This window comes from Anguilla anguilla, chromosome 7 (genome assembly GCF_013347855.1).
Source record: "Anguilla anguilla isolate fAngAng1 chromosome 7, fAngAng1.pri, whole genome shotgun sequence".
NCBI classification, from domain to species: Eukaryota; Metazoa; Chordata; class Actinopteri; order Anguilliformes; family Anguillidae; genus Anguilla; species Anguilla anguilla.
In genome coordinates, this window is record NC_049207.1 from 4906304 (window position 1) to 4933503 (window position 27200).

General features: G+C 46.1%; 1 protein-coding gene across 3 annotated transcripts in view; it reads right to left on the bottom strand.

Annotated features, from left to right (window-relative positions):
- The window catches only part of LOC118231588 (IQ motif and SEC7 domain-containing protein 3-like), a 109373-nt gene that overhangs the window by 67665 nt on the left and 14508 nt on the right, over positions 1-27200 (bottom strand). For all 3 annotated transcript variants that reach the window (XM_035425545.1, XM_035425548.1, XM_035425546.1), the window contains exon 2: positions 22726-22803. In XM_035425545.1, coding sequence (XP_035281436.1) covers positions 22726-22803 — 78 coding nt within the window. The remainder of the gene's footprint in view (positions 1-22725; positions 22804-27200) is intronic.

Here is a 27200-nt window from a genome sequence, read left to right on the forward strand (position 1 = left end):
ATGTCGAAATGCTCTTAGCTTGCGATCTTGCTGTCTGAAAAGTTTCATAAAAGCTTTTGTGCTGAGGAACACCAATAAACAGCCAACTTCACGTCTTTATTCTTAAAATATCAACAAGATTCTGCCTACAGTGCAAAAAACAAACAAACAACAAAAAAAAATACAGGTTTTGACCATGTCTCCACCTACTGCATAATTTTGAGAGATATAAAATAGCATTAAGAGTGACAGGAAGGTGGCGATATCAAACAGGTGATTAATTCCTATATTCAAATTTGCAAGGGTGGTTGTAACTACCACTACAACTTCCATTAAAACTTGGAATTACCAACAAAACCTTCCTCTTACCATTATCGTCAGCTCTTCTGCCTTGAAATCCATCATCTTCCCTTAAGGCTTGAAACCTCCTCATTGCTGCTTGCAGCTATATTCACTATTGCTGCTGTGAAAATGCTGTATATTTAATATCTCTGTTACTGTTGTTTGAATGTTTAATTAATTTATTGTATTTTTGCCGCTATTGCTGTTTTTAAAACGTCAAATCATTCATCTGCATTAATTTTTAAATTGATTTCTGTGCACTTTGGCAATAGATCTGTATTTCCTGCATATAAATCAATTTGATTTTGAAAAATTTAAGAGAGAGTGGGCGGAGGGAATAAGAGAGAAATAAGGGGAGTTGAATATTTAGTGAGACTTGAGAGAAGTGGCCCATATAATGAAACAGGAAATAACATGCAGCTGGTGATAAATGGTCTCTGAACTGTATCCCAGGATACAAATGTCTTGTTCTTTCACATCTCACCCACAGGGATGTTGACATTACCTTCACCAAACTTATCTTATAGAAACAATGCTCTTCAAATTCAAAACCCACACAAGCACACATGCACTCACACAAGCAGTAAATGTAATATGGGGCATGCTAAGGCGTAACTTGACAGAATGTACCTTAAAAACACCTACCAGCCGTTTTCATAGGCAATTTATTTTGATAGTAAAGGAAAATTCATGTCTCGATCACACAACAGTTTATCACCAACTTTCCAGCGTTGACGTTCTGAGAAAATAAATTTAAACTGGGATCACTGCACGCCTGCCAACTGCCACAGAGCCTGGTCAGGTATCGTTTTTCAGGGGTTATTCAAGGACACAGCTTGAATCCATCTCCGAACGGGGAAAAAATAAGGTTTTAATTGCGACCGCTCTATCGCACAGGACGATCGAAAAACATTTTCAGCGGCTTTTCCGCGGAGGCTGACGCGGCGATACCGCTTCAGGGCTTGCGCGCCCGCGCCTCCCACCGGTCTTCTGGACGGTAACCGGGGCAACGCTGCGAGCCTGAGGACAGCGGCGGCAGCAGCGATTAGCGCCGTCACTTCAAAACACTTTTAATTGGCGGTCGGCGGGCGGCGAAAGCGGCGGGGTGCGTGGACGTGCCGTCCGCCCGTGAGCGTGAGTCGGCGAGTCGGCGACCGCGGTGGGCGTGGCCCGGGCCACAAGTTCGGAGACTCCTGCCCCTGCTGCGGCCAGACGGGGGGGGCAGGCGCCGACCTAACACAGCGAGCGGTATCCACAGGGATGGGCACCGCTCATGATTTAGCCATAACATCGACAGGCCCCCTAGCAAGAGCGTCACTCACATTTAGAATTTGCATCTGTCCGTGTTACATTACATCGCACCTGTTCGGCAGACGCTTTTATCCAAAGCGACGTACACTACAATAAGCGCGTACCGAAGGTAACTGGAACAACTACAAAGCACAGGTCCGATAAGATACATTTCTCATTAAGTATCAGGCAGTAAGCATAGGCTCAGCCAGTGGCCTAAAGTTACGGCCAGTCAAACTATAAATGAGGCATGATTACAAGAGATGTGATAAATAGCTACAACATCAAGAGGATAGTGCAAGTGCAACACAAAAGTGCTAGATGAAGATATAAATTTAACAGGAAAGTGCTAGAAGATCAAGATGCAAGGATACGAGTGATAAAAGACAGTGATCTGGGATTGGGAGCAACCCTGCGGAGCAGTAGTGTTGGGGTTACTCAATGTACAGTCTGAAGAGAAGCATCTTCAGGCCACGGTGGAAAATACATATTCATTACGTATCACACTGGTCGAGCCAGTGAACAGCGTTAAATTGCGGTCATGCTTGTTGCTCTTTCTGCATAAATAACAGACACTGAGTACACTCATACTTCCATCCATCCGTCCATTCATCATCCACGCTCGCTTTTTCCCGCTCAGGGTCACGGAAGGTGCTGGAGCCTATCCCAGCATGCATTGGGTGAGAGGCGGGAATACGCCCCGATCAGTTCGCCAGTCCACCGCGTGGCACACACCCCGTTCGCTCCCACACACCCCACACACACCTATGGGAAACCGGAGTACCCACGCGGCCTTGGGGAGGGCATGCCAACCCCACACAGAAAGGCCCTCCACCGAGCACTCATACTCTCAGGCATAAAAATTAAGTAGGAAAATGAATGACAAAAATACACTCTATGTTACCCCATACTGTGGTAAAAATTGGCATTGATTTATTAGCATGTATTTGAATGCCCGCAAGAATAAACTAAAAACCTGTGATCTCAGTTTGAATTACACTATGTAATTGTATTATATGTTTCTCTGTGATTTGTATCATGTAATGCAATATTCTCCTTCCTGACAACCTTGTTAAAATTCTGATGACATGTTAATGTATTGACACAATTTCCCTGATGAAGGAACATTTTGGGGCGGGGAAGAGTCGAAGTTTGGGGCCTCTACCTACAGCATTCTATGGGTGTATCTGAGGTCGAGGCTAGTCACGACTGAAGCGCACATGCCATAAATACACTGTATCACCCCCCTAAACCCATACTGTACCACCCCATTACTCCTGGAGACACTTTTCCTGGGGCAACTAGCACTAGCTGTCTGAGAGGAAGAGCGTGAAAAGGGCAAGGCGAATTTACAGTCAACGTAATCGCGACCCTTCATCATCTGTCAGGTGGTTCAGCCAAGAATTTTGCGCTCGTTGGAGAGATGCCGCAGAAGAGCAGTCACCTTGACCATCATCGCTGGTGCCATGTCGTCCTGTCGCAATAAAAACCGCCGCTCTCATAATTATATTTCACCGCAATAAATACGCGTCAGCCAATCCAGATGCCCTATTGCAATTCCAGAAATAAAGCTCGCTCAGCTCTCAATAGAAAATTCCGCTTCGACAGTTTCTCCAAGCCAAACAGAACAAATGGCCGGTACTTGTTTGTTTTAAATCAGGTGTTACCTGTATGTGCCAAAACAATGTGCCAAAGTCATACCCATGTAATCTGCCGTTTGTTTAGCAACAATTTTCCACTTTAAATGTTAATATAGTGACACTGTATTTAAATATTTACGCAATAGCATTATGATAGGCATAATCAAAAATGCATCTTAATTTATTTTTTTTTAAATGAGAAAGAACTTATATTAAAGATAAATATACCTACTGTATCTATCAACTTTGAAACGAAAATACAAAAACGAGCCAAGTTTTTGGCCTCATGATGCAACAAACGTTTCGTCTGTTTTTTGCTCAGTCGCCATTTCTTTATGCCCCAGCTAATGAGCCATGCATGCCAGAGATAATATTAGCGTCACGCTAGCCTAAAATATATGTTCCTCAGAACAAAATAATTATTTTTTCACGAAAGAGAAGCTGATGTAGAAGAGATGTGGGCGATGATAAGTTACACTGAGAGAGAGAGAGAGAGAGAGAGAGAGAGAGAGGGGGAGAGAGAGAGAGGGAGAGAGAGAGGGAGAGAGAGAGATCAAATGCAAAACGAAAGGGCGCACTCCCGATAACTTGAGGAGGTGCTGGCTGACGGCGGTCGAATTATAAAAACAAAAAGAAAGCCACACTCTTCTTAATGCTCCGAAATATTGTTTATTTACCAAATATCGACCAGCGTTTGGGCGCACAGTGTGTGACACCCTGACGAAGGTACTGTGTGCCGAAACGTCGGTCAATATCTGGTAAATAAACAATATTTTGGAGCAGAGTAGAGTAAGTAGAGTGCGACATTCTTTTTATTTTTATGTTGGCTATATCATCCACCAATTCGTGTCGCCCCACAATCTTCATCCCCCCCACCCCCCCACCCCACACCCCTGCCCCCTTTCCCACTCTCCACCAAGTTCAATCAGACTCTCCAAACCCCCGAGGAGGTGAAAGAGAAAGGGACGGAGGACACAGCTGCTGCCGGTGATGTAGTGAAAATAGACCCCGGCCCCGGCGACGAGGCGGAGGAATATTTTTAGAGACAGGCCCGCGCTCCCCACTCACCCCCCCCCCCCCCCCCCCCCCGCGCTCCCCCGCCGCGTCTCGGCTGCCGGAAGTTTCTCTGGGCCGTATTTCATCCAGACAGAGGAGGTCTCCGTGATTAAGCATCTGAGAGCAGCGCGCGGAGACGAGGACGTCAGCGCGGCGCGGCGCGGGGGCGCGAGTCTGCAGTCACATGTCACGGTCCTGGGGGTTCTGGTGTCGTACAAACGCACACGTGTGCTCACACGCACGCACAGACACACACAGACACCCACGCATGCACACACATACATACACACACGCGCGCACGCACACACGCATGCACACAAACACACACACACGCCCACTCAGACACACGAGCACACACAGACACGCACACACACCCACGCACACACACACACACATACACACAAAATCAGCAAGTTCAGATAATCAGAACAGACAGAGTGTGCAGGTGCGAGCGTGCACATGCTCACACGGGTGAGCGTGCACGTATGTAAACGTGCATGCCAGTGCCTCTTCAATATGTATGAAGGCCCTGAGGCCCATTAGCACAGAGCACATACACAACGCTGACGTACCAGTTTGGACCCAAAAACGAAGAAAATATCATCGATGCATTCCGGCTTTTCGACAGAGCATTGGTCGTTTTCATCAGCGGAACACAGAAAGAGGGAGCGATCGTAATCGTACGCTTTACTCTCCCACCGAAAAAAACCGCAGAACCGTGTAATTCAATGTGACAAGCAAGTCACTACCATTATGTGCAAGAAACCGAATCCGGCAATTCACCAGCCATTGTCCAAAGATGTCAAGGCATCCGCGACTTCACAAAAGCATTGTTGAAGCAAAAACGGTAATAACCAAGGTGACATTCTTTATATTGTCGCATGACGTATTCCGGTTATTCTCACAGTCACAACCAGCACTTATTTGACAGAGTATTTCAGATAATAACCAGGCGGTTTCTCAGCAATCTAGTGCTCTCCCAACACTCACACATCTTTGCACTTCATAAATACTTGCTGACAACATCCAAAGAACCTCAAGTATTTTTTCAGTATACTTGTACTCCAATATGAGTAAAAGTATTGATTTGTCTCTGGAATATAAACCTTGGTGCCCTTTCAAATTGAACTCTAACACGCCAATCCTTCAAATGTTTTTTTTTTTTCTAAAAGCAAAAGGTTACAGCTTACTGAACCAAAAGCAGAAAAAATGGAAGAAGAATGGAATACCTACTTAGTTACACAATGCCTACACAGCCATAGAATGTTGTAACAATTGCCTCAGCCTTAAGGGCATTTTTTAATGCCTTTAATAGATTATCTACAATTTTTTATTGCCTTAATATACATAATTATTAATTGGATACATGAATAAATCCTACGCCAATCTTTCCTCAGAAATGACAGTAATTTCTTACCTGATGTTCAAAAACACCTTTCAATGAAAAGGACCCATAATGGTGTATTCAGACTGTATGTCCTAATGCTGTACATACATCACACAGGTGTATATCCACTGAAAAAATGCATGTTAAGATATGTCACTGCTGGGTACAACCTCCATCTCAACAGAGACCAAAACCTATAGCCTTCTGTACAGGTTAGACATGCTGCTGGGTACAACCTCCACCTCAACGGAGCCTATAGCCTTGTGGTTGCAGGTCCTGTTCCCGTATGTCTACACCACAGTAACGGGCTGTAAACACATTGTTGGACTGTGAGGGCCGTACTCCCCCCCGAATGCCAATGGGGCAGGTCGTGGGTACGTTATCCTCACTGCCGCACTGCTCTCAACCTGTCTGAACAAGCCCTTCGGACCCGGGAAGGAATAAATCACGCAAGATGGCGGGGAGCCAGCTGTGGGAACCTGGTGGTGTTTCATTCCACAAAACGGTGACAAACAGCGAAATATTTTTTTTTTTTTTTTTTAAACAGGACTCAGAATGCAGTCGATTTGTAAAAATAAAACTGCCCGAATATAAGGCAGCCTTGTAAACGAATGCGACCGCGCGTAACGATGTTTCACAGAAAGTAATCACTGCTGGGGGGTCACAAATTGCAGTTTGCTGTACTGATAGTATTGGACACTCTCTGTGCTGTAATTTGGTTTCGTGTAATCTGTGTGAGATCTCTGTAATGGCATTCGGCTTCACACATTTTGTACGTCTGCCTCATTTACATCCTCCTGCATTGCCCATCTACACAAGCCACTAGTCTCCTTCCACAACAAAATGTCTGACTACACGACCATATGAAGGCCCTGTAAATGGTGATTGGATGGGAGTAACCAAACGATGGAAATGACTGAGTACTCCACCATATAAATGCACGCTAAAATGATGATTGGATGGAAGCAGCTTTCAATTAAACCAGGGACCCAGCCCAAGTTAGTTATTATTTGTTATGATTTAAAAAAAAAACGTTTCTCAGTGACTGTGGAGTGCATAGACACACTGTGAGCTACTCGCAGAAGAAACAGAGGCTCCGGTCGTTAATAAAATCCACCATTGCACAGTTTATGTCAAGTTCTCCCACATCACTCAGTAAAGGAGTGGTAATTAAACGTGGCACGTTATGGCATTTAATATGGCAGCTGTGATCGCCATGAGACCAAAACTGATGTACACACAACAGAGAGAATCGTCAGCAAGGATTTACATCACCACGGGGGGGCATTAGAACAATAGTCTCTCTTTCCTAGCTGCCATACAAATTTACCGCAAATTATTAAACTTCACAAATATCAGCTGTGTCTCTGTTATCCTCTCCCTAAAAATGTTTAGACTTTTTCTTTGCGCCGCACAAAGCAATTAGTGTGGATGGAAAGACTGAGCAATTATTACATGCTTTAAATGTCACATCACCTTCAGAATCCAGTTGGCGGCAGACATGGCTGACTGACAGGCAGAACCTTCTTTTTCCCCCATTCCACTCTTGTCTCAATCATTAAAAGTTCAACATGTCTGGCGAGTCGTGTGGCATAGTTCGTTAGGCGGCTAGCTCTCAAGCGATAAACAGCTACGCCCATTCCTCTGCCATGGCACCTCCAGAGCTATGCCCCCCCCTGCCCGTCCGCCCCCGTCCGCCCGTCCACTTTCTGCCTGTCTGAACAAAGAAAAAAAAACACAAAAGGAAGGCAGACTGTCTAGCTCTCCTTAAAAAAATAAAAATAAATAAATAAATAAAGCTTCAGTGTCACGTGAAAAGCTGTTTATCTACTCAATCACTGGAGCAGAGAGTAATCAGGACTCAAATCAGGCAGAACTGGAGAAGCACCACTTCACTGATGGAAGCTTTTCAAGCTAATGTTCTTTTTTTTTTTTTCAAATATAGAACTGTGATGAGAGCTTGTCAAACTCCAAACCAAAAAGCATCCCTCCAGTACCCTCAACCGCGGCCTCCAATTCTTTTTTTTATTTTTTTTTTTAAGAAGAGCATTCCCCTCGATTTCGGGTCTGAAAACACGGTGATTTCAATTCGCAGCCAGTAAAGGATATCGCCGCGATGATATTTGAACTCTTGAGAGCCAAAAAGTTTGAGGGGAGGACTCTTAAAAGTGCGGAAACGCAGCCGCTGCCCGGAGATCAGTCGGCGGGTTATCTTTTGACCGTGCTGTTTTCGGTAAACGCCCGATCGGTCGCGCACCTGTCCGTTTCGGGACTCGGAAGCAGGGCCGCAGTATCCCCAAGATCCTCCGGCTGGCGGGCAGACGGGGGCACATGAAACACGGAGAAGGTCTGAAATATTCATGCTCCATTTCAAATCCAGTCCTTTCAAATGGCTGCACTGGTGAAGGAAGAAAGCCTCTGCAGCTTGGTCCCGGCTAAAGTAAAAGCCTTCAGAGACAGAGACGGAGTCCACCTCTGAGGAGCAAACATGAAAGATGCATGGGAGGTTGCATTATACTGCAAATGCGTGCTACATGGCATGGCTACAGGCTGAAGCGCCAAGCATGATATCAGTTAAGACGCCTAAGGAGTATTTTCTAAATGCAGATGCTACATTAGCATTGCCAGATTATAAATCAAATTTATAAATATTTAGGTTATGCACTGGGAACAAACAAAAGTAATTCAGTCCCTTGAAATAAGATTATGGCCATCAGTGTTTCGTATGATTAAAATGTATCACTGCTTATGTAAGATCTGAGTCATCTCATATTTACCCACAAAACACAATTCAAAGCAGTACAGGAAAATGTTTTTAATTATTCTTCCTTGCAGGATAGAGCTTAACCCAATTTATACTCAGCATACTTAGGATTTTTGCTTTAGCCCAGGACTACGACACCGGATTCAGGTGCCTTAGTGCTGTGCTGAAACAAAAACCTGCGCCTTACCCGTACCCTTACCCTAACAAACCTTCCCCTTTTCGGATAAGATTGGGCACCCCGTGCCTTAAAAGAGTCTGTTGGCCTGTCCCTTTAAGAAATACACGCTTCACAATGACAAATCCTGTCAGAGGAGATCCAGACTGAGTAAACGAGCTTAGCTTGGCAGCTCGATTCTCATCCTGTGTTACGTGTCCTCTTCTTCTGACTCCAGAGGAGAGTGGGGGGGGGGGGGGGGGGGCACAGCGACCTTGTAAATATTTCTCTGCTCTTGCCATCACGCTGGTTGTCTTGGGCACAGCGTCCTACCACATGCCGACGCCCATCCATCAACCACGGGCGAGAGGAATCGAACGCAGAGCGCCTGCAAGCTGTCGCTGGCTGGCGCTGAGTCAGCGTTGTGTGAATCGCACACTGATCACACCCCACAGCCGCGAGTCTGGGCACCAGACCCTCCGTTCACTGTGTGTGTAGGGTCAATGACTCGGATGGCCACGCCCACTTCCTATGACCACTTCCTGTAAGCCTCCATTGCAGAGGAAGTGCCAGCTCATCACCTATTAACATTCAGAGCACCAGCAAGGGTAGATAGGACTTTCCAATTTGACTTCCGTTGTAAAAAGTTAGAATATCAAATATGATTTAAAAAAACTGTTTTGAGGAAGGAACATTTAAGTAATGAAAATGAATGAAAAATGAAATTTGATTATATCTTATTTATAGCCGTACCAGACGTCAGCAGGCTGTCTGAAAACAGAAAACTGACCTTGAATTCCAAATGGTATAATATCACTGCAGCATGACAGTCACTCTGTCATCCAACTGCTACACTTTCAGATATATCCACAGAAACAGCTGGCATTTCTCAAATATCATCTCAGTCAGTGAGATAAAATATAAAGACTTAAAACATTTTTTTTTTAAAAACAGTTTAAATATTTGAATAGAGAATTTCATTGATCAGTTCATATCTCTGTGTTCTGTACCACAACTCCTCCCTCTTTATTTTCTTGTGCACTTCCTGATTGAGTGCTGTTTCCTAATAAAAGTCCCCCTCACCTGAGCTTCCAGTAAAGCCACTGTCATTGCATGAGCTCGAATCCCATTCGACCCATGAGTTCACATGTACTGTAAGTCCTTGAAATGTGGGTCAGGACCCAAAGTGGGCTTGGAGCCTTTTAGCATGAAGTTGCTTACAGGGGAGGAAAAACCCACCATTTTATGGCATTCCAAGGAGATCCTTAAAGCCAGGCATCTAAAATATACAAAAAACTATTCTTTATAAATGTTTTTTTGTTTGTTTCTAGTAGATAATTCAGTCATAGATAAAGCAGTGCATTTTTAAATCACCAAATTTATTATTTTCTTGTTTCACCCCTCAGCTATGAACAGTACGTTCTCAGCCCGCCGCTATCTCGATAAGAAGGCAGCTGTTTCGACTGTGAGGTTATTTTTACTCCAGCCCACATTATGCGCTCGTGCTTTGCGGGCGCATGACGATTCGCGGTTCGATCGCGCGGAGAGAGAGAACGCCGGCGGAGTCCCCGCGGTCGCACCGACGACACCGCGTCTTCATCGTCGGCCACGAGCCGCGCCGAATCGTCCCGACGAAGGGCGGCGCCGTAGGTCACACGGCACCAGCGCCCGCCATGATTGGACGGCTGATTCCACGCACGGTGCACGACACACCTACGCGCGCACGTGCGCCTCCGTTCGATAGCGGCGATTAATACGTCCCCCCTGCACGTGAAGGCTGGCCACGGCAGAAATGTGCGGTTGTTCGAAGACGGTTTGAAAAGCTACTTTTCGCTTTTATTAATTGAAAGCGCTCTGCTCGGGGGGGGGGGGGGAAATAGTTTTCGAGATGAGAGAAGATGAAAATTAGATGCGTGCGATCGCTTATTTATTTAATTTCTCATCATTGCGAAATCCAAGATGATCCTTTTGATGAATTATTTAATTATCCGATTGCCATTCTCATACAAGGAAAACATAAATCTAAAAGTGGCTGCAATTGCAGAGAATAAAGACGTTGAAATAATGTATATTATTCAGCTGTGGAGAGCAAAAATGTACTGTATATTTCAGCCATCTTAAGATTCTGAAAAAAAAGATTATTTAGTACAATCTGTTCTGTAAATAAATAGACCAGGCCAGGGTGGCAGGACATGTACAAAATTCAATACGGAGAAGGAGAGAAAACAGATAATTTCATCGAGAAGGTGGGCACCCTTTACTGCAGTGCTATAGTGAGTCAGAGGTACATCAACACACAGAGTTCTTACATGTACATGGCCAATTTCTGGCACAATGCTTTCTATTACTTCAACGGAAAAAAAAATAGAGAAAAAAAACCTGGCAAGAAGGAGTAATCTCACCCACTCACACAAATAACACACTGCATCACTCAAGCAAATGGCAGCCTTGGTTCTCTGACAAACAGCTCAGAAATGTAATTTATGAATTACAAACAAATGGCTGGAACCTGAGTTTCATGCATTTAACCCCACACCTGCCACACCAGTGGGTTTAAGCATCATACAAAAAAAAACAAAAACGTATGTACCTGCTTACACACACATCAGGTGAGCCCACCATCGTTACGCAGGCTTGGGGCACAGTAAGGGGTGGTGGGGCAGTTAGGACGAGTCCAAGGGCCCTGATCGAAAAATACTGGAACACAGGATATTCTGGGGAGGCGGGACCCAACCTGAGGCCTGTTCACGGAGCCCCAAAATCCCTGGTGGCCCCCCTTGCGCTCGCTGGCGCGTTCTAATGTCAGCGTTTTGATGTCCGTGCGTCAAAAGACATCAAAGCGAAGATAGCGTGCGACCGGCCACCTCCGCGTTAATATCAGCCCCGGTCAGATACCATGAAACGCCCTTTTTCTGGTGCTGAAATGTCAAACGACACTTCCTCCTGAGATAGAGCGCCTGACAAACAAAACAAACAGCAGCTTGTAAACAAAACAATGCTAAATAAAAATATGAAATGCCTTGGGAGGTAAGATTCTTTTTTTGGGGGTGGATCGGTGGAGGGTTGGAGGTCTCAGTGTCACTCCACTCCGAGGAAAAATTGCACCCGAACCCCCCCCCCCCCCCGCCATGATTGGCGGGCGATGCAAGCTGCCACGCTACGGCGCGTGAGGCACCGGAGACAGGCGCCCGTCTCCAGCTGTGAATCTGATTAGCAGCCCCCGTCCATTCATCAGGGGCCTCCTGACACCTCCCTGTCAGCCGAAATTCCGTCAGGCATTACTCATGTGGGCCGCACCGCACGGGCGGGGGGGGGGGGGTTGGAGGGGGGGCAGCCAGGAGACCGCAGGTTTGGGAGGAGAAGCACAGCTGTGGGTGAAGTCGGCCACCCCCCCACCAAGAGGGCCGGCTGTGTGCAGCTCAGAGAAAGGCACTTAACCCCGACGACCTCAGATACATCGCCAACTGTTTAAAGGACGCGGGCGAGGGGGGGGGGCACCGTTCTCATGCGGCTTTGGGTCGGGGCATTCGTCAAGAACGATAATTAATAAACAGCTGATGGAGGACATTAAAAGCCAGGGGAACGGGGTTATAATTGCGAGTGGGGCATTCTGACAAAGAAATTAAACGAGTATAAAAAGTCATTTCAAAATTACCAAGTGTTGGTACAGAACGTGCTGTGAAACCCAGGTTCTGCGTATCTCAGTGCCTGCGAAAGGAAGCTACAGTCTACAGGAATACACACGTAGAGTATGCAGCAGCATCGACTTCAGTGTGTCAAGCCTCCGCTACCTCTTTATGCATCGAAACTCGTGTTTCCGACATCCTTCCCGCAAAGATGATGCAAAATCCTCTTCTCTGCATGCCCCAGGGGCACTGACTAATGTTCTCTGACAGCGGAAAAGGCGGCAGGTTTTAATATTCTCCATGCAAATGCAGGTCTTCCTCTGCGTGACTTCCAGTTCTCCTTCCTTCGGTCAATTTGAATGTGAAAAGAAACCGGGTATATTTCCGTTATTGTTCCCATTGTGAAGCGACAGATGTACGCCTCCGCAAAGCTAGAATGAATGCGTCTCCGCTTTCGTCTCCTTCAGCCCTGGCCCCGTACGGCAAAAAAAAAGGAAAAAAAGAATACGTTTAATTTATATGTTAATATGTCAACAAAACCATCGTCTTCGCGGAGGTGAACAGATCTTAGCGCACCTTCGTACGGAAGAAACGGCTCTGAGAAACAGGACGGGGGGGGGGGGATTTGACCCGCTTCCCCGCGGGGTGAGAACAGCGGGGGGCCGAGCGTGTTTTTTTTCTTTCGCGCGTATTTTCGGGCGTCTGTTTTGCGTCGTTTGTCCGCTCAAGGACGTCTTCCCGCCGGCAAGGTCGCGTCGCGGAGAACGCGCGGTGCCGACGTTTATCAGGCAGAGCCAGAGCGCGGGGGAGAGAGCGACAGCCGACTCTCAATCAGGGCGAGAGCCTCGTTGCAGCCCGCCACACGAGTCACGCCATGCTGTGAACCCCCCCAACCCTACCCCCCCACTACCCCCCCACACCCACCCCTACCCCCCCACACCCCCACGCCCACCCCTACCCCCCCACTACCCCCCCCACACCCACCCCTGCCCCCCCCACTACCCCCCCACACCCCCACGCCCACCCCTACCCCCCCACTACCCCCCCACACCCACCCCTGCCCCCCCACTACCCCCCCACACCCCCACACCCACCCCTACCCCCCCACTACCCCCCCACACCCCCATGCCCAGCCCTACCCCCCACGCCATATCTGCATTCGATGGCAAAGAGGAACCGTCAGAATGATGATACTCATTTTTTACGTGTCGGGTTGAGGCTTCGGGGAAAAGTTCATGATGAGACAGGAGAGGCCATTCAATCACAGCTCTGTAGAATGCAAAGGTCACAAGTGTCCAAGATGTCAAAAACATGTTGCAGTGGAAAAAAAATTCAAAAAAATATTATTTGTTATCACTTTTTATTGACTATCCCGTGTAGTGTAGGTTTTAGGCAATGTTGACTATATGGTGCTTGCGAATAATACCAGAGACTCATGACCCCTACGGGGGACAAAAATGAATTGTCAGGTTTGAGGAGGATAACTAAGTTGGGCGTCTTCAGTATCCAATTTCCCAAATCACTCAGCAAAAGTACGTGTCAACACCGATTCATACAGTGTGACATGCCTTGACCTCATAGTTACCGCACAATAAGACTCAGGGTGATGACATGCTTCCTTTCAGTCATTTATTTCAGTTCAATGCAATTCGCTTTTCCCTCCACTTTAGTCACCACTTAAAATCAAGTGCCTGGCGACATTTTTTTTCTTGCCTTCCTCATACATCCGAAAACACACTTGATGATGTTACTGTAAAATTAAATACATGTTCTCTATGAAAGGAAGCTCGCGTGTATATACATATCTTGTTATTTGTGCTACTATCACTGGAGGACGCACCTTCGAACGCTCCATGAATACTGAAAACATTGTAAAGCTCCATGGCAACAAGGTCACATTCTGCTGTAAAGCGAAGGATAAGTGACCCTTGCAGACTGCAGAGTGGCCGTTGAATGAGTATGAGCGGACATGCTCAGTTTCATTTGCGGAATGTTCTTGACGCGTGGACGCAGCAATCTGTTACCCCGTACCCCCGTACCCCGTGCCGCTGTTCTACACCGCCGCATTGGCGCTGGATGGCACCCGGCATGCCAACGGGCACCTGGGCGCACGGCGGAGGTCCCGCCCGCCTCGCGTTTCCGCCATCGCCCGAAGAACCCACGCTCCTTCCCCCCTCGTCTGTTTTCGCGACTCCTACGCGCCGCTGCCTGCCTGCCCGCTCGTGAGCTGTTCGGGACCAGACCAGCGTTTGGGAACCCTCGCCGTCGTGCCCCAGTTTCGGAGTTACGCACCGCCCCTGTCAAGCGACAGCAGGGTAAAAAGAGAGGCAGTTCCACAGCCACGCCTCGCCGTTAAGGATCTAGAAGCTCCCGGAAGCTCCCAAATTACCCCTGTGAAGGTCTGGCATAATATTTACCCACTGCTTGTGTTTTCTACCGCTCCAAAATGCACTAGAGTACGTCTGTGCAGTTGAGCTGAGCTGACCATGCCCAGTCATCATCGGTAAAAAGTCAATGAGGCTCATGACTGTTTAGATGCCCTTTCGTACTTCCTGTACAAAGCACAGTTATGCACATCTGACATTCACCTCCTCCCTCTGGATTTTCCTGTTTCTTTTTTAAAAACCGTTGGGCATAGACAAGTAGCTACGGTATATGTTTGTCAGTAAAACTCAGCGATCAGGAATTCATAACCGAACTTCTAAGGGATCTGACAAAAGCGAATGTGTTTGAATTGCACATCTTCCTAAGGTGGCTTTGATTGGATCTAGCTTCTCGGTTTATCCCTGTCTGCACAGATCTATACACAACAACTGACAGATTAACCGGCAAATGTCACATCCAATAGGCCTTTTGGTACAAACATGCAAATGAGCCATCATGAATATCTACAGTGAATCCGAGTACATCTGCACACATTCGCAAGTTCATTCTTTCTCAAACTGCATTGTGAGTTCGACCCCGGGGGGGGGGGGACTTGATTTATATTTGAATTAAATGTTTTTTCTTGCTACCGATCTGACTATTGTGAAAACACAAAAAGCACATCCTGAGCAAATCCCGTCGGCGAACCCGCAGCCGGACGGAAATCGTGCTACGATGACGCGACGCTCTTTCAGAGGATCCGTTCACTAAATAGGCCGTTTTTTCTCCGACTTGGCCGCAGACGTTCGGCGAGCTCGCGTCCCCGCCCGCGTCACGGGAAGCTCTCGGAAGCCGGCGGCTTTCAGGGCGCGGCGTTTGGGATCCGCGGGGCGCGATGAAAAGGGGTTTATGCGGATGAGAGGTTCGCTCATTCTCCTGCGCCGCGCGGGGGGGGGGGGGGGGGGGGGAGATGGCGCGCGGAAATAGCTTCGCGGAGACGAGAGCTGCATCCGCGCTATCAAAAGGGGCCCCGCGCCTCCCTGCTCAATGTACCGGACGACAACGATGACAAACTCATCAAAAAAAAAAAAGAAAGAAAGAAGAAAAAATGTCCCGCAGTTCCCTTTGTGGCTTCGCTACGCTTCGCGGCCAATAGGAGGAGAGACCGTGCCTCGGCAGCTGCGCGGTGCTCGTGTGAGCCTGACCGAAGGCCCGGAGGACGGAAAAATCTCTCCAATCGCAGCCTCCGATTAGGATAAGACGCAAATCTCTGATCAGACGACAGCCGTGCGAAACTACGTAAAACTAGGCTACGCAGCCTCGCTTTCCCGTTTGGACATTCGGCAGCTTTGCTCCAAACGACGGGCGATTAGCGACTTTGCGGTGACTCACGCTCGAGAGCCATCTCCACGCCGCACCGCTGTTACTTAAATGACGAGATTTCTCGCAGCACTTCAGCGTGCTCCTGTGCTCCGTCTGGAGCCTCCGCATTCAGAAGAACGCCCACAGGGCTTCATTACATTACAGGCATTTGGCAGACGCTCTTATCCAGAGCGACGTACAACAAAGTGTATAACCATAACCAGGAACAAGTATGACGAAACCCCTAGAGAGAAGTACCGGTCCCAGTGCAGGGAACAACCGCATAGTTCAACTTGGACCCTGAAGGTTAAACTGATTAACACTAACAACGAGAACGGCAACAACGCAATCTATGGAAAAATAAAAATAAATAAAAATACAAGTAGTCGTTAAGACAGGCGCATCAACTAAGTAACCTATGAAACAGCTGCCTAGTTACAACCCTAAGTTTAGTCATTTACAGGGGGGAAGGGAGGGATGGGGAGAGGTGCAGCCTGAAGAGGTGGGTCTTCAGTCGTCGTTTGAAATGGGTCACAGTCTCAGCTGTTCTGACCTCCACAGGGAGGTCATTCCACCATCGTGGGGCCAGAACAGACAGGAGACGTGTTCTGGAAGGCTTCACTCCTCTCTTTGTGTCCGAGGAGACCCCGCCTTTTTGGTTTAACCCCCACTTTTAACATTTCAATTTTAAGAACCCGGTAATACTTCATAATTTCACCTTGTGAAATAATGTCTACTGAGGGAGGATTTATTGTCAGAAACCAGGGGTTTCAAACTCAAGTAGCTGGAGGGCTGCATTGTATGTGGGGTTCAGCTACCAATTAAATTAAGGCCCTGAAAACAAAGGATGCAGCCATTTTAGGGAGCCAGTCACTTCAGTTAAGCAATGAAGTTCTGAAACACACCAAAAACCAAATGATTCTCTTTCTCTCTCTCTCTCTCTCTCACTACTTCACTGTTATTCTCTCCCCTTGTATTTCCCTGCCTCTCTCTCCACCATCTTCTTAATTTACTTCCTGCTCTCTCTCTCTTCCCCCCTTTGCATTCTCTCATTCTCGCTATCTCTTTCCACCTCGATCTCAACCTCTCTGTGAGCTCTTTCTTCATCTCCCTCCCTCTCTGAACCCTCCCCTCTCCCTCTTGCCCTCTCTCTTACCTCTTTCTCTTTCTCATCCTCCCTCTCCTTCTTGCTCTCTCTCCCACCTCCCCTTCATCGCTCCTTCCCTGTCTCTCTCTGAACCCCTCACACCCTTCATCCCTTCATCACACTCTCTATCTTGAGATTTAATGTAGTTTTGGGATGAGCTCTCCTACATTTTATATAAGGGTTCAAAAGTTCAACACAGCAAGTGTCTCATTCCAGCTCTGTAATAATGAGAGTAGATTCCAACAGGGAGTGAGAGTCCCCCCCCCCCGCCAAAAAAAAAAAAAACGGGGCAAGGACAGTGAAGGTTCACTATTGTGTCCGTTTGCTACACCAGAGCAAATTGATAACCGGGAACAGATTGCACCCTGTCATTCCTGATGCAGTGGCTCCGACACCAAGAAAACAATTACAAAGATGGAGAACCATGTATCCTACAATATGGGCATCTCACAGGGCTTGGCCTATCGTGGACTAGCAGCGATACACTTCAGCATGAAAAACAGCCCCAAGACCAAGGGTGTCCAGATGCCTTTGGTCACATAGTGTAGTTCTGTCCGTTATGCGTTTAATGTGTCTGTGCGTGTTCCCTAAAGACCAGGATTCGATGGACTGGGCATGTCTGAAATCGCTTTAGAACGGCAGGAGAAACCACTGAACGATATTATACATTACTCATTTTGTTGCCTAGTCACAAGCCAGAAAGTTACGGGTTTTTAAATCATGAGATCTGATAGGCTGGTGTGAAAAATGTCTCATCCCAGACAAATGGACACTGACGATTAGAAAACTCTCATCTAACATTTTCAATATGGCGTATAATTCGCAGAGACTTTACGCAGAGCAGGAGCGATAAGATGACCTGCACTTCACCGCTATGACTTGTGTGGTATTTATTAGCAAAGACCAGGCAAAGGTTTGGAACGAGGAGATACAAGTGGGTGTCTCAGTCTGGCCATCTGACTGAACTCTGAAGATGAACTGCAGAATATTCTGAATCTGATTAACATTTTCATGCTTTGTTTGTGCTAAAACTACTGTGGCTTCGGGCCAGCACAAATAGACTGCCCTATTGTTCTCATACACAAGTTATTTTATTTTATTTTTTTTTACATACATCTGGCAAACATTCTTACCTAAGGTGTGGTGACGTTTATGTGAGAACAAGAGGTCTGATAGCACACTCTTCTGGAGCACTTATGCTGAATCACCACTCAACCTTGACAGGAATAAACTATATCCTTTTTAAAAAGCGAATGTTTATCTCCTTCTCTTATTTTCACTGCACAACATCATTTGGAATTCCCACAAATATGTTAGCGATAAAATTTTTTATAAAATAGTTACGCTTTCTTTAAATGCAAAGGTCAAAACTGAGCAAAAGAGCTCATGGTTTCCTAGAAGCATTAGTCATCTCCTATTCGATTCCAGCTAAGGCTTCAGAACTTATTCCACAAGACCGTAAAATTAATGCTCCTCACGATGGAACAAATTGGTGATTATAACGTTTTGAAGAACGGTTTCCTCTGACTGATTGATTACGAACTGACTGAAGCCAGTCAGTTCGTAAGACATGAAAGCTATCTCTCAGTATCCTTCATGACAAGGATGATCCAACACCGGCTACATTTGTTAATTAATAGCAGTGAACTACTGATACATTACTGATATACTTGGATCAAATCCCACACTTGGATCAATGACGATGCCAAGGTTTTTTGTCACTAGTTTTTTTTTTTTTTAACTGTGGTACTGAGCAGCAAAAATCCCTGAGGTAAATTTGCACATTAGAAGAACCAAATAATCAGACTTTTATCATGTCTGATTTCATTTCATTATTGACATCCTGTTCACACACACGCACACACACACACACACACTCGGCCTCTGAAGGGCATGAACAGTTTTTACATTATTGATAAATAACCACAGGCATCAAAGGTTTTTACCATGGACACAGGTAATTCCTTCGTATAATGGCAGGGGTGGGAGGTGGGGTACAAAGAAATAGAAAATAATGTCATTTAAAAGTAATTTTCAGGCCTAACAATTTTTCAATGCATTTGGGTAGATGTTTCACTGAGATCCAGTATCACAGTAATTACAGAAAATTAGCTAAAAATGATTGTAATTACTGTGGCCAGGCCACTGGTAGAGTTGTGGATGGGTAGTTTATTCCAACAGTGTGGCCCTGCCGTGCCGATTGGCAGATATACAAGGGAAATGGAGCTCTCAATTAACTCATCACTGGCACTCGTTAACTGCAGCCTGAAATCAGTTAATTGGTAGATAAAAGTGCACCAGCCTCACACAAACTTGTGAAGTACCTGTGGCTAAGGGGGAGAAGCGAGGAGGGAGTGAGTGCTGGAAGGTTTTGTTCCTTTGAAGCAGGAAGTACAGACTGACCCTGGCCCTGAGTATTTCTCTAAACAAGGTTTTCCTTCCTTCCTTCTCCTCACGTTTTCAGAACCAATCAGAAACCAGTGGTAACGATGGACAGTGTTCGATCCGTGAAATAGCAGTTATTTATTGGTCAGCGGCATGTCATTTCCTGTTGCTTTCCTGCCTCTGTTCAGTCAGGTTTTCTTGGTAGCATCGCAGGAGTGTCAGAGGTGAGTTAAGAAGCTAACGGCCCACGGCTCAATACTTAGCTTATTTTAAGAAAACAAATACATTTGTTAGTGCATGCCTTCATACCACAGTCTGTTACAGTCTGTGTTTTTATCTGTACTTATTTTATGCTATGTATGACCCTATGCGCCCCCCCCCCCCCCCCCCTTTGAACTGTTTGGTGAAGCTGCAGCCCTCTTTTCATTTACATATGTGCCTGCACATGTGCCTGTGTTAACGACAATAAAGTTGAATTGAATTGAATTAATGAACAGCCAGTCATCTTAACAACCCTGAGCAGCACTCTAGCTGGGTAATAGCAGGACGGCTAATGGCTAACCGACATTAGTCTCTTGTGAATGGCGTGTGTATTAGCCTTGCTCCCGAGCCCGCACGGCAACGCCGTAATTTAATTCAATTTGTCAGGAAGCCGTCTTTAATCTCCGGCAGAACATAACGTTGTGGTTCCTCTTTAGCCACCAGCGCCTCAGAGGGCACGTTGCTCTAAAGTCCACGCTGATTAAATTGTCACAGCTCACAAACCGTACAGGGAAGTAAAACCGAGCACCCCCGGTTTTTACACCGTGGCTACATACTTAACGGCATACAAGGGATATTGCAAGAACAGGTCAAACTTGGATGGCACATTATTTTGATTTAACCGTTGACTGAGTGTTATTTTTTAAAGAGACACGCGGCAAAAATGAAATATTTTACTTGCATTGATAGTTGGGCAGTATATTTATTATACCTGTTTTATATCATAGTTAGTAAACTATTCAATTGATGATAATAATCACTTATTTTATTATTTTGTTTCTGTGCCGCAATATAATAATTCTCTCAGTTGCACACATCCATAGTGTCAGTGGTAGACACAGCAAGTGCACATATCTAGATTATAGCTCTAACCATACTTTGTATTTCTGTTGTATTTACAGATACAGTAATGCATGTATCAGATGGAGGTTTAACTCTAGGACCACGGTTAACCCAAAAAACAGAACACATCACATGTTAAAATAAAAGTAGCATTTTCTGCTGCTGTGTTATTGAGTTCAATTCCTTCTGGCAACCTGCGAACAGCCACTTCATCCCACGAGTGCTTCCAGATGGACTGGGACAAATATAGCAGCTGTTGTTTACTGCTGTCACAGTTTTTTTTTAAACCCAGGGACACTGTATCGAAATTATACAACACAGATACCACTATATCGCATACAGGCGCATTCTTGTTTTAAATACACCTTATCTGCCACATCACTCTGTTACGTGATGTTTATTACACGGTTATTACATATGTATTACATTGTAACAATGTAATTGCAGGGCAATGACTGGTCAGTTTGGTATCTAGGCGGTTATTGGACAGGTAGTGCGGGTATGTGCTCATCTGAATGGCGTTCATGGCCTGCGATGGCGTCAATGGCCCCTCCCATGCCTGTGACTGAGGGAGTATGGGAATGGAGGAAGGCGGCTGGGGCTAATGCAAATATTCAGAGATCCTGACCTCTGACCTCTGACAGAAACAAGTCACCAACACCAACATCAGAAAACAGCAACGACACAGGGCGACAACATACACAACAACAACAACAACAACAACAATGGGCAAGCGCAAACTGCAAGGCATGTTCCATTTTAAGTGGTTCGCTTTGGGGTGCTGTTGAAGGGGGGTGGGGCGTGTACGTCACATTTCGGATTTCTCCTTCATTGTGACCACTGGATTGGGCGGTTCTGTCCCACCGTGTTCAAACCAGTCAGAAAACCAGAAGAAGAAGAAGAAAAAAAAAACGCTCGTTATTGACCCAGAGTCGGGATGATTACGTCGAGCGAGTGAATCAATTCAAGGCGCTCTTGAGCGATTGCTTCTCAGATGCCTCCTTTATATCCGTCAGATCCACTTGATTTTCTGAGTCACCGAGCATCGCTCAGTTTCCCTCCTTTAAAATGGAACCCTGGGTTGATCTACCGCCCGCGAAAAAAACGTCTCCCATTCGTTAAGAGGAGGCCTATCAGATTCGACTGGACGGGAACCCGTCGCAAACAGTGTCCCGGAGCGAAGGCTTTCCCGTTAAAGATTCACATCTCGTGCTCGGAGAGGAGGAGATGGCGAGAAAATCGGGGGGGTGGGGGGGGTGGGGGGGTGGGGGGGGGGGGGGGGGGGCGGCTGAAATCTCGTTCCAGCTTGCTCCTGTTGGGAGAAAAAGGCAAATGCCTTCTCCATTAAGGGCCTGACACCTCCCGCGCTCGTCTGACAAATGGCTTTTTCTGCAGTGGCCAGACAGAGACAAAGACATCAGCGTGGGTGCGATTACAGCCCCCCCCCCCCCCCCCCCCCCGCAAATTCAATAATCCCGGCCCACCACTGTGTTTAAAGTGTGATTTAGCTGGTGCGATGGGGGCCCGGTGCTACGTTTTGACTGAGTTCTGCCAAGGCCTGGACCCCGATGGGTTTCCCCCTGCTTTTCTAGACCAGGGTGTGTGCATTACTGATGCATTACAGATGGGCTTATTATAGTTTAAAATGCTCACGTGTCAAAAATTAAGATCAAGATTAACATTAAACCTGTATTAAAAAATTGTATGTACTTTTGCATGAAAACTGAATCGTTTACATGAAGTTCTGACAAACTGAATGTATGAACTATGTTCAAAGTTGTATGTTTATTTAGTGCAGTAATTTGTAGCACTTCCCCCGCAGTTCCCCAGAAATAAAACCTTTCTTTAAATGATTACATGCAGAAGTCTAGATTTGCCTTTCACAATTCTGGTCTTTCCAGGGCAACTGTACAGTATGTAGGTAGATCAGTGACTGATTTAATCATGGAGGGAGAAGTTCAGTTTATCTGGGGACAAAGATGGAGGCTGTTGACATTCCCCCAAAGACTGACAACCACTTTAGGATGGAAACAGTGAGGGCAGTTGCTTTGCTCAGGGCTGTGGGTCACATGGGGCACACAGACTGCCACTGATTGGTTCCTGAGACAGGAGCCACGCCCCTTACCTTGTGGAACAGCTAGAGGAGTCCCCTTCTGGAGCTTCAGGAGCTGGGCAGCAGAACTGGTGCAGGACTGTCTGGTTTCTGTGGAGGAGAATAACAGTAAATTTAAACGGCCACATGACTCAAACTGAAGGTTTACATTGGTGAACTGCAATGATTTCACAGGAAAGTCTGGATTATACGGAAGGGAAAGAGGGGAGATAGCTGTAAAAACACTTTTTTTATGGAAGACAGTAGTTTAGAGGATGATTTGCATTTACTGATAGCGAGTACACAAAATGGCTTGAGTTAATCAGAAGTACGGAAGTTCTGTGACATTCGAAAAATTCAGCTGAAGCTGGTCTTAAGAATATGGCTGTAAAATTGACTTCACTTGCTCTGTGACAACAAACAGGCCAAGTTGACAAGCAGAGTTCAGCACAGGGAGAGCAGTGAGGAAAGCAGGAGATCAGTCGCTTCCAAATTAAAATGAAGACCGTGACATCCAAGGAGGCGCCGCGGCCCTTTTGCGTGGGTTTACAGAAAGCGCTGCATCTGGGGTTCGGCTGCAGATCAAAATAAATAAAGCGGCAAAGCACCCTGAAAGCTGGCTCCTCCAATGGCTTGTGTCTCCGATAGCTCATGTCTCCAAGAGATTATGTCTCAGAGAGCTTGTGTCTCCAAGAGCTAGTGTCTCTAAGAGCCTGTGTCTCCAAGAGCTAGTGTCTCTAAGAGCTTGTGTGTCCATCAGCTAGTGTCTCTAAGAGCTTGTGTGTCCAAGAGCTCATGTCTCCAAGAGCTAGTGTCTCTAATAGCTTGTGTGTCCAAGAGCTAGTGTCTCTAAGAGCTTGTGTCTCTAAGAGCTTGTGTCTCCAAGAGCTAGTGTCTCCAAGAGCTTGTGTCTCTAAGAGCTTGTGTCTCCAAGAGCTAGTGTCTCTAAGAGCTAGTGTCTCCAAGAGCTTGTGTCTCTAAGAGCTCATGTCTCCAAGAGCTAGTGTCTCTAAGAGCTCGTGTGTCCAAGAGCTAGTGTCTCTAAGAGCTTGTGTCTCTAAGAGCTGGTGTCTCCAAGAGCTTGTGTCTCTAAGAGCTTGTGTCTCCAAGAGATTGCATCCCCAAGAGCTCGTGTTTCCACGGCGATGACGAACGAAATCAAAAAAACAACCACAGCTCTGAGATGGGCCGGGGAACGGCGCCGCGGGCCACAAGCGGAATCCGAATCTCCGTCTCCGTGGCGGGGTCTGCTGGATCTCGCGCCCGCCGCGGGGGACCGGAGTGACCTTGACCGTCCCACCGAGAGCACAGGTGGCGCTTTTATAACGAGGAGAAAGGCATTTCGCGGACGCCCCCCTCCCTCAGTCATACGGTTCTGGTAGGGCCGGCCCCCGTTCCAGCATTCGTGGCGGATCCTATTAGCTCTGAGTCACACATTCAGAGCTCGCTTTATTCTACCGAGGCATGCAGGCGTTAAAAAAAAAAAAAAAAAAATCCGGTATTCACCAGGCACATCCTCATACTTTCCTTCTACGGTTTAAGTTATAATAGAAATATAAATCCCTGGTATAGGGGGAAAAAAAAAAAAAACAGTGCACTTGCACAGTAAAAGGAAGAATCTACAGTTTATGTATTTGTGTTCGGGTATTTATCTGGTTTCTCTCCTTTTTATTTTACTGTGTAGTAAAATTTAGTTAGAGACAATGCTTGGGCATTTCTCCTCTTTATTCAGGAGAGGGCGACGGAAATCAATGCAACGAAACAATTGTTGACTGAACACGGTCGACGCTGATTAATGTATATTAACCTCCTGTACGGAATAGAAAGGGGTCATTTGTGCTTTGAGAATTAAGCAGGCATGCCCAACAGAAAGCCCAATCGACTGCAGGAATATTCTTTTTTAAGTGAATCACTCAGCAAGCACAGTATTTTTTCTAAAAGGTTAATGAGCTCCTTTCTTGCACACGGCTTAACCGATGGCCCTGACATTGTCAGATGTGAAAACGGTGTGATTTTTTAAAGAACAATGAAACACCAGAAAATCAGAAGAAAGGTGTGCCCATTCCCTCGCTCCTCGTTTTCTCCCAGTCCCCCTTTTCCCTCTCATTTTTTTCTCAATCCTCGGTGATGAAACCGGGCGACGACAGCGGGGTACGAGATGGATTCGGAGGGTCTCTCCAGATTACTCATGTTGCCGTGGAACATCGTCAATAAACTGGCCCACCGGCGAGCCATCAGGACTTGGGTTTGGGACGGGGGGGGGGGGGGGGTAATTTAGCAAAGGGAACAATACCAGTGTCCAATAGCATCTCTAACAGTCCAGTCCCTCCCAGAAGACAGCTGCGCGTGACAGATTACACATTTAATGACCGTGGAAAATTACACCCGGGATGGATTTATTTTTTTATTTTTTTAAAATAAATCACTGGGTAATTTCACTCAGGCTTCCCAGTGGACAGGCCCATTCTGGATGTGTGTGTGTGAGTGCGTGCGGCGGGAGTGGTGGGGTTTGTGGCGATGGCTTCACCCCCCGCCCCCCCCCCCCCCCAACGACCCCCCAACCCTTGCTCTCACAGGAGGCACAAATTCACCACAAGAATTTCATTAGACAGGAGACGGGGGGGTGTTGGGGGGGAGCAGAGTGATGGTGGTGGTTTGGGGTCCTTCATAGACGCCGTGTGAAGCTGAATTCAAGAACTCCTAAGATAAGAACCCCACCATATATCCTCAGTCTGAACAACGGAAAGCCTCAGGCCATTTGCAACTGTAAGAACCGAAGGACGCGGCCAAATCAATTACCATCGTTAATGAGTCTTCTGATTGTGTTTTAATGGCCATGGCACAACAATGGGATTTTTTTTTTTTTTTAATTGCGACGGTGCAGAAATCCACCAAGGTGGCAGGCAGACAATGGCAGGGGAAGCCTCAGGGGCCAGATGAGGAAGCTGCACTGACACCGACTCTGGCTCAGGTACAAGGAATGGAGGGGAGAAATAAAACTAGTTTTGTTCACACCCGATTTATGAAGCGCACTGTGACAAACACGCAGTGCCGCATTCAAAAGGAAAAAAAAAACCTCTCGCTCCCGAGAGATAAAATGTTTTGTGTCACTTCCTTCTAGTGACGGCAGGCTGTACGCATCACATCCTGCGGGTTTGTTTGTCTGTGCCGTTTGCTCAGCGGAAAGTATAAACCCCGGTGACAGAGAAGGCATTTTGCGAAAGTTATGAATTATGCGTGAGCAGTTGATAGCCAGCAGAAAGCTTTCCGCCTTGAAACGACTGGGCTGAGCTGGATTAGAGGGCTATTTATTTTATTTATTTTTTTTTTGTTGCAGGTGAATTCACTGGCTCACCATCTGAGAGCAGGTTGAATGGTTTCATCTCGGTTCTCTGCTTTCTTTAATGCTCTGAAGAAGACGGCGAGAACGATGGAACAAATTTTGATTCGCCTCGAGGGAGACTCAGGTTAACTGACCCGACCGTATCGATCCGAGAAGCCGTATGAGAAAAGGTGGCTCTGAGGCATTAAAAAGTAAAAACACTGTTTATTTTTAAATGGCAAAAGTGCTGATATATAAATGTGCAGTGAAATGGTTTATTTATCCCTGCCATTAACATGCACATAAGCAAGTGCAATTATTTATTTAGGAATGCATAATTTAACTTGGAGCTGAATCGCTTGCCAAAAATAAATATGGATTAAATTTATTGTAATACTCAGATATGAACTTATGTGGAAGGCATACAAGAAGAGTACAGGAGTATATAGACCTTTAATTTAATGCATCAAAAATGCATTAAAAAATGTCCTGGTGCTTTTTCATGACATACCACAATGGTAAATGCATTTATGTGTGAACTTGTGAAATTAAACTCAATAATTCTTAAACAAACAGGGATCTAGAATAATGCTGTGTGGTTTTTACTGACACGTCATTCACCTGAACCCCTTTTGTTCTTGCCTTCATCATGAATTCTCTATTTGCAGGAGTGGTTTCACCTCATTACTGATAAACCTATTCCCTAAATGTAGGTCTAATTCAGTATGACCATTAAAGTTTTTAAATAATCTATTTTCTCTGCATTGCCCTGGAACAGAATTGCTTAAATATTAACCTTTAGACTGGCAGAAATTTATTACTGCTATGAACTTTTAAATTAGAGCACCATGAATAATGTAATTTTCTGCCTTTCCCAAGACATCTCTTAATTTTTGATTATCTTCAACTATTAAGTTCCTGCAGGGAAATAAAAACAGCTTGCAAGTTTTAAATAATGCCTTTCCTCCTCGTAGACTGAGATCTGAGATCATTCTGTGTTTCTGAGTCAGCAAAACAACATGATTATGTTTTAAAATTGATTACACCACATGACCATGGCTGGTATACACCAAATGCACATGGTGTAATTCTATAGCATTAGCCCGATATTTACTTTTTTGAACAGATAAAAAGGACACTCACTAACACACACACACTCTCTCCCTCTCACACACACACACACTCA